Genomic DNA, 13295 nt, shown 5'->3' with positions numbered 1-13295 from the left:
TGATCCTCTGACCTCGAAGGTCACTTCTGTATGTAAAGCTATGATTGTATGAAAGGTACAGATGGAGAGGAACGATAGGAGAGAAGTCTGGAAAAGGATGTAGTGGGACCATGAATGCTAGTTTGGAGTTTATTTGGTAGGTGATAAGGAGCTATAGAAGGGGTTTTTTTTCAGTTAGGGGTAGCAGAGGGCGGGAGTGCCATAATCAGACCTTTATATTAGGAAAAGAGAGTATAGAAGCAGGGAGACTAGTGCGGAACTCCTCCAGTAGTCCAGGTAAGCAATAACGAAAATCAGACCTGGGGAGTAAGGGCTTGGGGTGGGGGTGACAACAGAGACAGAAAGAAAGGGTCAAAGAAATGGAATTGACAAGACTTGGCCATTAGCTGGGTAGGAGAGGCAGGATCGAATCCTCAGATACTAGCTATGTGACTCTTGTCAAGACCCATGGGACTCTGGGTTAAGACCTCCTGGGTCTCAGTTTCCTCATTTGTAAAACGAGAGGGTCATCCTCCAAGTATCCTTCTAGCAGTAAGTCAACCTCCGATTCTATGAGAAAATTAGCTTTTAGCTTATGAGGAAGTTAAGCTTTAACTTATGTTCTATGCAATAACAAAATGCCATGACTATATCCACACAGAGAATGCATATTCTAGTGACCATAAAATTTTTAATTGTGTTATTTTTTTTCCTTAAAAAAAACAAAACAACAACCTTACAAACCAACTTCCATGAAGAGGGAAGAAAGCCAAAAAAAGTCTCACCTGAAAAAAAGAAACCCGAATCACCAAAGTAAAGTATGAAATTAATTACCTCTTTTGAAACAGTTGTCATCAGAAGTCCATACCAGAGGACTATGAGGGGTGTGGTCACATATAAAAACCCAGCGTGGCAGGATCTGCCAGAACCCCTAGCAAAGCATTTGGGAGCCCGCGGACATCCCCCTGCCGTGATGAAGCATTAAAATGTGATTTCAGTGCAAGCAGTATTGGAAGGAGGGAATGGGTGAAGACACAGCTCTGAGGCGGAACAGGGTGAAAATGAGAGAATTCAGGCTACGTTGCCTTGGGCGGTGTCATTGGGAGGCAAGGCCACATGGCTGAATCCAAGGAGCCAAGATGGGGAGGGAAGAATACTAGAGAAGGAGACAAGATCAGGCAGCAGAATGTGTCCTGCGTCAGGAATGAGAAATCCTAGGCTTCAATCTCATCTCTCCTTACTACGTCTGTGACCTTGGGCAAGTCATTTCAGTTTCCTTATCTGTAAAATAATAGGATTCGTGTAGATAACCTCTAATAAGCACTTTTCCAGCTCTAGATCAGTGACCCTATGATCCGATGATATCAGATTCCATCTAGTAGGGCTCCTCAGAATTTTTTCTGCTGACCTCATTCCTTGTACTGGGATAGATAGATAACAAGCATTTATTAAGTACCTACTATGTGCTAAGCGCTTTCCAATCTTATTTCATTTTATATTCACAACCACCTTGGGAGATAGGTGCTATCATCCCCATTTTACGGATGAGGAAACTGAGGCAGAGGTAAAGCGGGTTGTGTAGGGTCTGGAATTCAGGTCTTTCTGACTCCAGGTCTAGGACTCGTCTGCACCACCTAGTTGCCTGTAGGGGACAGGAAAGTGGGGGCGATGGGGAGGGGCGGGGGCGGTAACGTAGAAATGGCATCAGGCAACCGTAACTAAGGTAACACGCTGGAGCTAGCCGTCTTCTGTTCCCCGTGGGCGGCTCCAGGTAGTGCGCTCTGCTGCTCTCTACTGCCTCCCAGTGGAGAGTCCTTGGCACTGCCCAGCCAATGAGGAGCAATGCAACCCTCTGTCATTCAGGACAATCTCTTTTTAACTATGGGAAGGTCTTCTTACCTTGGACAATGTATCCCTTCCCCTCCTGCCTGTTGCAGTTCTGGGTTCTGCACGTCCAGATTGCTGAGGGTTCACTGCTCCCTTTTTCCAACGCTTCCATCATCCTTTAATCACCCAAAGACTTAATCAAAATATCTGCTTTGGTTAAACCAAAGGATCTGCTTCTGGGGCTGAGACACACTCCAGGTTCCTGCATCTAGAGTTGGAGGGAACCTTAGTGGCTATCTAATCCAATCCCCTCATTTTACAGATGAGGAGACTGAGACCCAGAGAGTTCAAGAGACTTTCTCAAAGTCACACTGGTAGTAAGCTTTAGAAGTGCGATTTGGAGGCTGTTCTGCTTGACCCCAGGTCCACTGACTACCAAGCCCAGGGCCTCTACTTCTGTGCCACACTGTTCAGATTTGGCATACAAAAATAACAGACACAGAAAAAGAGAAATATGGATATAAGTATGCCAATAGGTATAATACATATACAGTGAGATATATTGTTTATTCAATCTGTGGTCATTCAACGAGCATTTAAGGGTTGGTAGGTGACCCAGTGGATAGAGGGCCAGGCCTAGAATCAGGAAGACTCATCTTCCTGAGCTCAAATCTGGTCTCAGACACTCACTAGCTGTGTGACCCTGGGCAAGTCACTTCACCCTGTTTGCCTCAGTTTCCTCATCTGTACAATGAGCTGGAGAAGGAAACGGCAAACCGCTCTAGGATCTTTGCCACAAACAGCCCAGATGGGGTCACAGACAGTCAGTCACAAGTGAAATGACTGAACAATGACCACAACAATTGTGCCGGGAATTCACCTAGGTTCTGGGTATGCAAAGAAAAATGAGACACCTGCTGTCCTCAAAGAACTTAAGAAAACGCATGTTTGCATATTTGCGGATTTGCATTTGGATTCTCAGAGCTCCTTGCAGTATCTCCCTTGCTCCTGTAAAGGTGCTGGCATTCTGAAATTGCAGAGATCACTGTGAACTGGAGAAGTGAGGTCCACAACTAGGGTGTGTAGACTAGTGTCTAGCCTCGGGGCACTGACATTCAGCAGGTGCAAACATTTTTAAATGATTTTTAAGTATTATAATTTTTAAAATTTGAGACATTTCCTTGTTGACAACACATGCATCCCACGGCAGCCAGCCAGTCTAAATAAAAATCCTCTCCATAGCACCCCCAAGTGGTCATCCGTTTATGTGTGGAGACCTTCACAGAAAGGGGAACCTATAACCTATAAGCAGCACATTTGGTTTTTGGAGAGTGCTCGTGGCTGAGAAGTTTTGCCGTGCTTCCTTGTACTTGTTACCTCAGTTATTTCCGGAAGCTGCATATCCTTTGACCTAGTAATTCTGCTATTAGGCCTGTACCCCACAGAGATCAAAGAAAGAGGGGGAAAAAAGACTCATATGTGGAAAAATATTTCTAGCAGCTCTTTTTGTTATGACAAAGAAGTTAGAAACAAAGGAGAATGGCTCAATAAATTATGGTTTATGTAATACTATTGTGCAGTAAGAAATGATTAAAAAATTAAAAATAAAAAAATAAAAAAACAAAAAAAGAAATGATTAAAAGGATAGTTTCAGGGAAAACTTCTATGAATCAATGCAGAGTAAAGAGAGCAGAACATGGAGAACAATTTACACAATAACAAAGACATTGTAAAGACAAACAATTTTTGATCCACTTAAGAAGTCTGATCACAATGCATTTTGTATCAGAAATTGTGCTAGCTCCAGAATCAGAGGTTTGGGTTTTAATACTTATGGTTTGTGTGATCTTGGGTAGGTCACTTCTCTAATTGTAAAATGAGGAGAGAAGACTATCTGACCTCTAAAGTCCCTTTACATCTCTAGATCTATAATCTGATTCAGTCCTATAAGGTACTTGAATTCAGTGACTATAACTAATGCTTGTTTTTTTTTAATTAAACTTTATTTGTTTAATTAACAAAAATCTCACTTCTCTCTCTTATTTCCACTCCCCTTGGAAATTAAAAAAAAAAAGAAAAATTAAACCCTTGTAACCAATACAAACAGGCAAGTAAAGCTACTTCCCACATGGGCCATGTTTAAAAACATATGCCCATTACCTTTCTGTCTGGAGGTGGTATCATGCTTTATCTTAGAAGCATACGTCAATATTTGTTGACTGAGAGACTGATGGAATTGAGGACATATTGAGTCATTGTGTCCCTAATAGACTAGGCAAGCTGCTGAAATGGTGTTGCTCCTTAGAATCCGATTCCTAAGGCACTACTAAATCAAATTCTATTCCATGACTTTTTTTTCCATTAAAAAAAAACTGTTGGGGAAAAAAACCTAACTACACAAAATAAGTGGGAAGAAATGAGACAAAAGAGGCAGGAACTTAATTTTTCTTTTTTCTTTTTTCTGGACAGGGCTGCAAGTATTAGTTCAGAAGACAGTTTGGATTTTGGTGCTGATGAAATAGACTGTGATTTGGTAACCAAATAATATTCTTGATTTATTTAAATACTTGTTCAGTGGGAAAATCATGGACACATATCTTCTTTTAAAATCTTACTTTTGGGGAATTTCAAACACTTCTCAAACTTTCTCTAAGGTTATATAGACACTCTCTATGTGCATATAATTACAACATTGTTATCAGGACACACCTAGATGAAATGCATTTTTTTAGGAGGACCACAGATTACTAAAGAATGATCTTTCCATGAGCTATGAGGGCCTAGGCAACACACTTCCCAGTGTCCTTTTCGCCTTTACTCCCCTATTTCCCTACTTTTCACCAGCCCTCTTATCTCCCTCTCTTCTTTTCCTTCTATCTTAAACTCAGTTAAATTAAAACTTAAACTTTTAATCAGTGAATTAAAAGATTTGGGGCTTGAAAGAACCATAAATGTCACCTAGTCCAATCCCTTCATTTTACAGATGAGGAAACTGAGGCCCAGAAACATAAATTGACTTGCTCAAAGTTATACACATACTAAGTGGTACCACTAGAATTCAGATCAAGGTCTCATTTCTTCCCTTTTTTTGTTCCTTTTCCTTTCACGTGGTACCTTTATTTGACTAACAGATATCTATTGAGCACCTACCATGTGCAAGGCACTGTGCTAAATACTGGTGCTGTCTCCACATATAGCATGGTGGTGGTGGTGTATGACTTAAAGGGAAGTAAAATATACGTCTTTAGCTTTTTCTTTCCCCATCCTTCTCCAAGAGAGACTTTAATTCCCGCCAGAAGGAAAAGCAAGAGGTTGGGGCCAGAGGTGGCCGAGATCTCCACTCTCCTCAGAGAGAGAGGGTACTGAGCTAGAATTACATCTATCTGCTGCCTTAAATATAATTAATCCAGGGGATGTGGTTTTCAGGTTTAATCTAACTTCTGATGACTGTTTCATTATTGGGGGAGGAGGACCCCAAACTTTATCTCCAAGACTTGACTCTTTTCCCACCAAGTACCAATTCCATAATAAATACACTTAGCAATTATCAAAGAAACTCATTTATCCGAATTATATCAAAACAGAAATTAGAGAAAGTATACATAGAAGGATATATGCCAGACAATACAGAGAGAGGAAGCTGTTCCATTGGAAGCTGGGTAACTCCACTCAACCGAGACAGAGAGAGTCCTAGATTTCACACAAGGGGAAGTTCCCTTGATAGTACAACAACATGATGGAGATGGCCAGCTCCTCCCATGTCAACTTCTTGCCAGAGTCTTCAGCAACCTGAGTTGGGGTTGGCATCATTCATCTTCTCTCTGGAGGGCTAGAAGAACCTGAAACCATTGTAAAGCCAAAGAGACTGAAGAACTCTCTCTCTCTCTCTCTCTCTCTCTCTCTCTCTCTTCTCTCTCATTTTTGCCACCTCCACCCCACCTCCTGACACAGGTGCAGGGCATTGCTCTCCACTAGTACGGAGAGAGTCCCAGACCCGTGGCCATTGGGCCATGGCAGTCAGAAGAAGCGATACAAGGACACTCTCAAGGTCTCTCTAAGGAACTTTGGAATTGATTGGGTCCCAGGGGAGACAGTGGCACAGGACCGCCCAGCAGGGTGTGACATCATCCCAAGCTCCCATTGATCTGATCAGCCACAGTTGGACGCTCTGTAACTTGACTCTAACATAATGATGTCATTTTAGTCCTCTTTGCGAATGAGAAACAAGGACGAAATCCCAAACAGTCCCTGCCCTCAAGAAGCTTAGATTCTTCCTTCACTCATTTCCCCTCTACCCTTTTCCATATTCACTTTTTGCTCTTCCTTTATTCCACCTCTATGTCCCCCCTCTCTCCTTTTCCCCTTGTATGGGATGTGTTAAGTACATATTCTATACGTACATATAATTGCCCCTATCCCAATAAAACATAAGCTACAGTATCTAGGTGGTGCAGTGGATAGCGCTTTGGACCTGGAGTAAGGAAGACCTGAATTCGAATCCTAAAGTCTTAGATACTTACTAGCTATATGCCTCTCAACCTCAGTTTTCATCATTTGTAAAATGGAGATAATAATTAGCATGTACCCTTCAGAGTCGTTGTGAGAAATAAATGAGATGGGGTTTGGGAAAGGCTCAAGTGCTAGCTATTTTTTTATTGTTAATTGAGGTTAGAGACGATTTCATTTTTGTTTTTGTATTCTCAGGGTCTAGCATACTGCCTGGCACATAGCAGGTGCTTAATCAATGCTTAGGGGCAGGCAGGTGACACAATGAATAGAGTACCACCTAGAGTCTGGAAGATTCATCTTCCTGAGTTCAAATCTGGCCTCAAACACCTACTAGCTGTGGGACCCTAGGCAGGTCACTTCACCCTGGTTGCCTCACTTTCCTCATCTGTAAAATGAACTGGAGAAGGAAACGGCAAACCACTCCAGTATCTTTGGCTAATAAATAGTAATAATAACAATAATAATGAATGAGGGTAGCTATGTGGCACAGTGGATTGAGTGCCAAGCCTGGAGTCAGCAAGACTCCTCTTTCCCAGTTTCAAATCCCACCTCAGACACTTACTAGCTGTGTGACCCTGGGCAAGTCACTTCTCCCATTTGCCTCAGTTTCCTCAACTGTAAAATGGACTGAAGAAGGAAATGGCAAACTATTCTAGTATTTCTTCAAGAAAACCCTAAATTGGGTCACAAAGAGTCAGACATGACTGAAAAAAAAAATGACCGAACAACGACAAAATCAATGTATATTGACCAATTGATGCTCTCCACATCTGCCTTCTTTTTTCCTTCTTCCTGTTGTTCTCTCTGCTTCTCCCCCACTTTGGGAAAGTTTCTTGCCTGACCAAATAACCACTTGATTACCCTTTCACAATCCAGCCTCTTTTTCACCTGATTCCCCATCCCTGCCCAATACATTTCTCCTTCTAGCATTACTCCTTCACCCTGGTTTCCTCCTCTATGTTCTTTATCAAACATCACCAGGACCATGTTCCTCCACTGTGTGACATTGTTTTAAACTAAAAAAAGAAAATCAGTCTGAAGTTAAGTGTATGCTTTATGGGGTGGGTCTTTAAAGAGGAGCACAACACCGTGTCTTTTAAAAATTGATTAGGAACCTGAGCTTTACTTCAAAGAACCGGAAGAGTTACTTCAGGTCTTCACCAAGCTGGAGGAGCAGAATCTTACTTTGGTACAATATTCCCAAGATATTGATGAAACTCTAGAAGATGTATCAAAAAGAGAAAAGGCTATACAAGATAAAGTGTAAGTCACCCAAAACAGGGAAGGAATTTCTAAGTTTGGTCCCAAATTTCTCATGTTCTTTTTCTATCCAGGGTTGGGTTTTTTTGTTTTTGTTTTGTTTTTTCTTCTTTGGTTTGGGTTTTTTTGGGGTTGTTTTTAAAAATCTAACAGGGATAGAAAGTGGACCTATGATTTCATTCCTACAGGGAACTCCTAGAAGAGAAAGCTCCATCTACCAATGCAGATTGTTAGCACCCTGTCTTCAACTTACAGCATTACAAAGTTATGTAGAGCACTGAGAGGTTATGTAACCTAGCGAGGGCCACAGGACTTGAGCCTTCACATCTTGGCTCTGAAGCCAGCCTCTAGCCACCATGCCACACTGCCTGTATGCGTTGTGCCTAAGCTGCATATAATAATTGTAATGGTTATTTACAGAGATTGGGGGTTGGGGGCTGTCCACAGATGTGGAACATTGTGTATAATGTCTGATTTTTTTCAGTGTGTTGATAGATGTTGCTGAATGTTTTTCTTTTTTAAAAAAATAAAATTCTTTGTTATAAGAGATATATCTCTAGCAGGCACAGGAGGATGGATTCAGGAGGCAAATCTAGGTGACGTGAAACTAAAGATATCAATAAAAATGTATTTTTAGGGGAAAAACAAAGAAAAAAAATTCTAATGGTTAGTGGTGAAGTTTCTAGGAGGAAGAAAGTAGTCAGGGTTTTCCTAATGAAGGCTAAAAGACACTGTATGTAAACTCTTGGGAGGTATGTCTTCTTCTGGAAATGTGGTGACAGAGAGCATGCCAATACTGAAAACAAGCCCACCAATTGCTACCAACATCTTCTGATTTGTATGGGAAAGAATGAGGTTACCAGAAGCCCTAGGCAGCAAGGTGGGGTCCAGGTGCTGATATTTTCCTCATTTCTTCTTATTAAGATTGGGACCTCACCATGTAAAGTGAATGGTTGGCTATGTAGATGGCATCAACAAGATGTGTTTTTATGGACTACAGCTTCAGAGATACGGAAGGCATTCTGGTCTAATTGAGTTTGAAAGACCTTACTCAACTGTCCATTCATAAACTATATGTTAGGGTGCAGCAATTTCTATGTCTATTTAATTTAGTTGATTCTATATCTAGTTATTTCCTTTGGTTCTTCTTAGGTAGAGGGTGAGAGTTTTTAATCACGTCCCCCAGTTCTGGAAATTCACCGTATTAAAACTCTGTATTCAGTGATTACACTCTTTTTCTTCTTTTGTAACAGGAATAGCAGCATAGAGGCTCTATTAGATCAAAAAGAAATGCTGAAGAATAACTGTGCTCGAGAAGAAGAAAAAGCAGCAGAATTGGAATTAAGATCGCGGCTATTTAGTTTTGGCGAGTTTAATTCAGAAGTTCAGGTAATGGTTTAAGCTTATAGAGAGCCTAGCTTCTAATTCTTGTATACAGTTATCCCTTCCACCTCAAGGGAGAGGCGTTGCCTCTTCCCCTCCCCCTCCAGTGTTTTGGAAAATCCTGGTCAATTTTTTTGGCCCTCCAGAGAACCAGAGAAGAAGTCTGATTTTTCTTTTTCTTCTATGGGGTGTTTACATTTTTTTGTTGTAAAATTTGGGTTAAGTACTTGGTCATAGGCTTTCTGTTGTCTGTTAGCCTTCGAATTGTCATCTACAGCTTCCACAAAACTCCCCTAACGTTCCCATTTCATTTCTTATACTGATCTATAAGATATTGAAACCCAAGATGTGGAAGGGATAAGTGCATACACAATCTAGAGGGAGCTTGGTATAATAGCTTGAAATCAAAACACTTGGTTTCGGATCCTAGCTCTTGCCACTTACTACCTGTGCTATGAGCAACTTACTTCACTTCCCTGGACCAAATGGCCTTTGAGATGGCTTCCATCTCTTCTAAGAGTTCCCTATGGGAATGAAATCACAGGTTTATGATCCTATGATGACGTGGTGTTTAGTGGACCCCCAAATCTATCTTTGATAAAAGAGAAAGTAAATTATCTTGGTTTTAAAGTTTTCTGTGGAAAATCCAGACAGCCACTAGAGAGTTGATTATAATTATACATGCGGTTGTAATATATTTGAGAGTCCACTTACAGGAGTGTGAAATATACAAGCCTGTGGATTGGTGTTCAAGTATCTAACAGTAATTAGAAGAATGTCTTTGCTGAAGGTTTTTTTTTTCCTATGAGATTGAGTTTCTCTTTAATCCAGGACTTCTTAAGATGGGGTCCATGAACTTATTCTTTTTTTTAAAATTTTGATGATTGTATTTTAATATAATTGGTTTCCTTTAATTCCTATGTATTTTACTTTATACATTTAAAAACATTATTCTGAGAAGGGTTCCATAGACTTCACCAGAATGCCTGAAGGGTCTGTGACACAAAATGAAAATCAGAAGCTCTGCATTTAATCAGGTGGGGTCTGCCAGCTTTGGTTTTCAGACCTCTAATTATAGGCAGTGTTACTTTCCCTGATAAAACCATCAAAGGGAAAGTGATTTTCATCCCTCATAGGACTAATCACATTTAACTGAACAAGCTTGCCTTTGAATAGATGGGTTTATTTCCATACAATTCAAATCAATAAACATTTAAAACATACATTGAAAACCCGTGGCACGGTGGCCAGGATGAATTTGGAGGCAGAGGATCTAGGGTTCCCATCCTAATTTGGCCACTCACTCCTTGAGTGACCTTGGACAAATCATATCACTTTTCTAGGGCTCAGTTTCCTCATCTACTATGAACTAGAGGAACTCTGAGGTTCCTTGCAATTCTAAAATCCCCTGATCCTCTGCAGGTGCTGCGTTAGGTGCTGGGTCTACAAAGTTAAAGAGGACGCAGCACTTAGCACAGTGCCTGGCTTTTAATAAATTCTAACTGACTGAAACAGACCCTGCTCACTTACAATTTTATGGGAGTGGTTGGAGGAAAGTATTTATAAAATCGCTGAATTTTTATGAGGATTTATGAGCATCTTTTGATAGGAATCTTTATGAGGTTTTACATAGAGTGGAAGGAAAGTGATTGACCCCACCCTACTGTCCATGAAGGATACCACCAGAGGGAAGCTACATATCACCGCTGCCCTCATACACCTCTTGAAAGTGTGGACTAGATTAGGGAAGGTAGATGATTGCCACAGATACTGATAACTAGACATAATTCCAGAAGCGTATTGGCATTGCTACTTAATTTTCCCATGGTACTTTTAATAGAATCTGAGCTTACAAGCTGCCCATTGACAGTGAGTCTCTCCTTGACCCATTAGTTACTCTGGTTCAGAGAAAAGGAACAGAGGGGCAGCAAGGTGGAGTAGTAGATAGAACACTGTACCTGGAGTCAGGAGGACGTGAATTCAAATCCAACCTCAGACACTTGACACTTCCTAGCTGTGTGACCCTGGGCAAGTTCCTTATCCCTGATTGCCTTAAAAAAAAAAAAAAGGAGAAGAGTAGCATTGGAAGAGATTCCTATCCTCTTCATTAATTTTAACAAACACATATTAAGTGCTTACAATGTATAGAGTACTGCCCTCCCTACTGGGAATATAAAGATTAAAGTCAAAATGACATATTCCCTGACCCCAAGGAGCTTACATTCTGCTTGGGAGGTCAGAGGATACTTCCTGAGCTGAGCCTTGAAGGAAGGTAATAAAGATTTTGAAAAGTGAAAAATGAAAAGAGTATGTATTCTGCCATGGAGGATGGTCTGTGCAAAAACACAGAGATGGGAGATTACATGTCAATGTAGGTTCAATTGGACTAGAATAGAAAGCATATAAAGGGAAGTAAACTGAAATAGGACTAGAATGGTGCCAACTTGTGGAAGACCACAATTAAATTAAACGCCAAACTAAGACCAAACTTTATACAATTAGCAATAAGATACCAGCAGACAAATGACCCAGTTAGATCTAACCCATTAAGAAAATTCCACATCTGTGAAAGGGAGGATTGGAGGCAGGGATGTGAATTAGAAGCTTATTGTGACAGTTTAACAAATAGGTCGGGGGAATTTTGATTGGAAAGACAGGACTAGCAACTGATTAAATGGGGAGAAGAAAAAGTTGAAGATGATTCCAAAACTTCAAACCTGGATGAGTAGGAGGATCTGAGTGTTGTCAGTAGAAATAGGGGAGTTGGACAAAAGGTCCTTTCTAAAGAGGACGATTAGTTGTATTTTGGACATATTTGGTTTGAGGTATTATCAGGGAAATGCTTGTGCAACAAGTAGCTGGAAGTGTGGGACTGGAATTCAAAGAAGAAATTGAGGTTAGTTAGATAGGTTTGGGAGTCACCAGCATAGAAATGGTAATTGAACTGAACCCACAGAATGAGGTCACTGAGAGGGTGTGAAGAGAGAAGAAAGAGAAGAGCACCTAAATTCCTCAACCGTGGGGTAGGATGGAGCTGAAAATTACTTTTTAAAAATTCTTACAGTTTTGGTTATAAACCCAAGCTTTCCCACTCTCCAACCTTCCTTTCAAAGCCTTATTTTTAAAAATCCTTATGGTTCCAGATTTTTCAGTTGGAGGCTCTCATTGGAATATTGGAAAGAGAACTTGTTTTGGAATCAGAGGTTTTCCAAAATCTGCGTCAAGTTTTCCACTTTACCCCAACAACTTTATCAAGTAAAGTTAAAACTCTGGAATTAGAACATCTTGGTTCAATATTTTTGTTCAAAATATTCTCCAGTTGTTGTCATCTTTTTTACTTTTGATCCATGATTGAGAATAACCCAACTTGTTACCATAGAAATCACATGTATTTAATTATGAAATTGATTAAATTCCACTTCTACAAGAGTTAAGGAGGTACTCAGATATTTTGTGCTGAAATTTCATTGTATCATATTCAACAGATTCAACCGAATCCTACTATGTGCCAGGTACTTTGCTAGACCTTAAGGATACAAAGACAAAATGACACAACCTTTGCCCTTAAGGAGTTTATATTCCAATGGGGAAGACGACATATATAGAAAGTTTCAGCTGCCAGTCAAATGCTCATGCAATTTGATATGTATTTATTAATTAGTAACATGTTACATTGATAATGAATTTTTATGCTTTCTGTCACCCTTTTCTTTTCAAACTTAGGAAAAATTAATAGACTCCCTAAGTAGAAAAGTCAACCACGTATACAAGGTCTGCATTGGAGAAGTGGACATGGCCAACCTTAACCCAGTTCAAAAGTTGGTTAAAGTAGAATCTCGGCTGGTGGAGCTGAGTGACCTGATTGAATCTGTTCCCAAAGAAAGTATCGATGTCATCAAAAAGGCGAAACAGAGGGAAAGAAGACAAAAGTACAGTCTATGTCTTTTGCATTCAAAACAAGTAGCCTTTGTCTCATCATCACTTAGAAGTGACTATCTGTTTTGGAGAGATTAAGCTCTGGCAGATTCTAATTAATCAATCAATATTTAGTAAGCATTTACTATTGGCCAGGCACTGGTGGGCCAAGCTGGAAAGTTTTGGAATTTGGCCCTCAATGGGTGAACTATATGACTGCTGCCCAAAGACTGGCTTAGATAAGTTTGGAGACACTCTTCACTGAGTGGGGAATTTGGGGGCCATGGCAGCTCCCAAAACCAACTCTTAAGTCATTAAGGAGTTGCAAACTGTGTCAGTAAAGGGAATATAGTGATGAAACAATAGATCCTCAAATACTGACACATCTGAGAACCTATTAGTAAAATATTCTTTGGGCAGAA

At 40.4% G+C, this 13295-nt stretch overlaps 1 protein-coding gene across 1 annotated transcript in view; it reads left to right on the top strand.

Annotated features, from left to right (window-relative positions):
- The window catches only part of CCDC38 (coiled-coil domain containing 38), a 52962-nt gene that overhangs the window by 29614 nt on the left and 10053 nt on the right, over nt 1-13295 (top strand). The window contains exons 12-15 of the mRNA XM_078150419.1: nt 4276-4339; nt 7427-7578; nt 8829-8964; nt 12682-12887. Coding sequence (XP_078006545.1) covers nt 4276-4339; nt 7427-7578; nt 8829-8964; nt 12682-12887 — 558 coding nt within the window. The remainder of the gene's footprint in view (nt 1-4275; nt 4340-7426; nt 7579-8828; nt 8965-12681; nt 12888-13295) is intronic.

Source organism: Phascolarctos cinereus, unplaced genomic scaffold, assembly GCF_003287225.1.
Source record: "Phascolarctos cinereus isolate Bilbo 61053 unplaced genomic scaffold, phaCin_HiC Scaffold_1;HRSCAF=81, whole genome shotgun sequence".
Taxonomy (NCBI): domain Eukaryota; kingdom Metazoa; phylum Chordata; class Mammalia; order Diprotodontia; family Phascolarctidae; genus Phascolarctos; species Phascolarctos cinereus.
The sequence above is the reverse complement of the archived record's forward strand: the minus strand, read 5'-3'. Positions and strand labels throughout refer to the sequence as shown.